This window comes from Zeus faber (genome assembly GCF_960531495.2).
Source record: "Zeus faber genome assembly, chromosome: 20".
Taxonomy (NCBI): Eukaryota; Metazoa; Chordata; class Actinopteri; order Zeiformes; family Zeidae; genus Zeus; species Zeus faber.
This window is the reverse complement of record NC_137207.1, coordinates 6,529,657-6,531,715: the sequence shown is the minus strand read 5'-3', so window position 1 is coordinate 6,531,715 and position 2,059 is coordinate 6,529,657. Positions and strand designations below refer to the sequence as shown.

Sequence of the window (2,059 nt, the reverse complement as noted above, 5' to 3'; positions counted from 1 at the left end):
ACTACTTCAGGTCCTCAGTACGATAACGCACACAAAAAAACGTGCGCCGACACGTCCACTCTTTGACCTCTTTTTCTTGTCACAAATAATTGGACGATTCGGTCCTCCCTCTACACAGCACATGGTTCGAGTGTGCCGTCCTGGCGGCGTCTGGAGAACAGCGTGCAAGCGGCCTCGTCTCTAATCCCGCTGAAGGAGCACTCTGTGGTGAGGGATGAGACGTCGGCCTGAGACACACCTCTAATCCGCCCGGTGACTCACACCCACGCAGCACGCAACGCTGCCTCACATGTCGGCCACACGCTCCTCTGCTGCGGGTTTAAAGGCAAACTGTGCTTTTCCTCCCATCTTCCAAATGTCTTTCAACCTGTTGTTTTGGAGGGAAACCTGTGAGTGTTTCGTTTTACGGTTTGGCCGAACTATACTTGTGGGTTCTCAGCCATTGTGGCCCCTAACTGAAGGTGCAAATAGAGGATCGTTTAAAAGGAGAGTAGTTATCCACTTACACGTGATACAGACGGAGGACGCCTTTTTGATACTGAACAAGAGATATTTGGGACTTTCATAATTTGCACGGTATGCCTTTAAGTGTATCTAGGCAGTGAGGTGTGACGTATGTTTAGTAAGTGTGTGTGTGTCTTCTAAGTATCCATGTAGTAGCAACACCTTGGCAACCATACCTAGGCAAACGCAGCTAAACACACTTTGAAAAATCGAATTAGAGGTAGCATCTGGGTTAACTCAGGCCTCTCCCTGTGCAAAGCAGGTAGATTTAAATGAAACAACATAAAATAGACCAATAAAGAGTTTTTGTTAGCTGACCATTTGCGACTTATTACAATCGAGAACGGACACCTCACAGTCGGCGGGCGAAAATGTCAACATCCAAGAGTTACAAGAAAGCAGGGGTCAGGGGTCATGGAATCCCAAATCCGTCTAAGCGTTGGGCAGCCGGTCCTGACACAACTCCAGGGGCCGTTTGAAGGCCCCCCTGCCGAACACCTCAACGCTGCCGGCCAGCCAGGAGACCACGTTCCCGGGGGTGTAGGCCGTGCAGTTGGCCATGGTCTGGATCTCCACGGGCTTTAAAACCCGGTCCCATATGTTCACCTGGCTCAGCTCGCCCACGAAGGCCTGGCCGGCGTCAAAGCGGCCGCCCACCACATCCTGTAAGAGGGAGTGCCAACGACACATCAGCACAATGGGATTTATTAGTGATGTAAGGAGAGTTTCTCCATGATATTATATTGCGATAGGTGCATCAACATTTACGGCTGTGTTTTTCTGTCTTCCCCAAAATGGTATGCATTGTAAATTGAGGTGGAAAGTAAGTTATACAAAGTTATACATTTATCAGTACTCTTGTTACCGTACTTGAGTGCCTGACTTCAACCACACTTTATTTATTGAAAAACCATCATTTTTACGATACTTTTACTTTCTCTTTGCTGATATTGTGATATTCTGCACAATTGTGTGCACTGTATATTTCAATACCCAAGATGCTAATTCTGTTTTCCCTATGTTTATCTTTATTGTTTGGTATGAAATGCATCAACGGCAAGGGCAGTGCGATGGGGTTGTCAAATGTGCCTTGGTCTTCTTCGGCGCAATTCCTGCTAAATAAAATTGTTTATTTCAGGCATTATTGGAGACGTCGACTCAAAAGCGATTGTTTCCCCAAAACCCTCAACCGTCAAAATAAATAACTCAATAAGGAATGACTTTGAGTCGTTTTGCGTGAACTAATTATGTACTCTGACTCGAGGCATTTTCCTCACCAGTGCTTGAAATGATCCCTGCTGGAGATCAAACCTGTTTCAGCACATTCTCTAACATGGCACCTTCACTGCCCTGGACATCGATCTTTTTGAATTGATGTGCTGTTCCTTTGAATTGGCAATACGAAGGTGTGAACTACGTCTCGTTGGGAAGTGCTCAGTGGACAAAATCTTGGCTCCCTCACCTGCTCCTGGCCCAGGATGATGACTCCCCCGGGCTTGATGGGGTGCCAGGCGGCCAGGTTGTCCCCGCTGCCCAGCCGCTCCCCGCCCTGGTA

General features: G+C 47.7%; 1 protein-coding gene across 2 annotated transcripts in view; it reads right to left on the bottom strand.

Moving 5' to 3' along the window:
• Positions 1 to 51: 51 nt before the first annotated feature.
• nptx2b (neuronal pentraxin IIb) overlaps positions 52 to 2,059 on the bottom strand; it is a 7,407-nt gene continuing 5,399 nt past the window's right edge. For both annotated transcript variants that reach the window (XM_080021762.1, XM_080021763.1), the window contains exons 4-5: positions 1,967 to 2,059; positions 52 to 1,167 (exon numbers count right to left, since the gene is read on the bottom strand). The exon at positions 1,967 to 2,059 is cut by the window's right edge and continues 87 nt beyond it. In XM_080021762.1, the coding sequence (XP_079877888.1) occupies positions 937 to 1,167; positions 1,967 to 2,059 (324 nt within the window). In that variant the 3' untranslated portion in view covers positions 52 to 936. The remainder of the gene's footprint in view (positions 1,168 to 1,966) is intronic.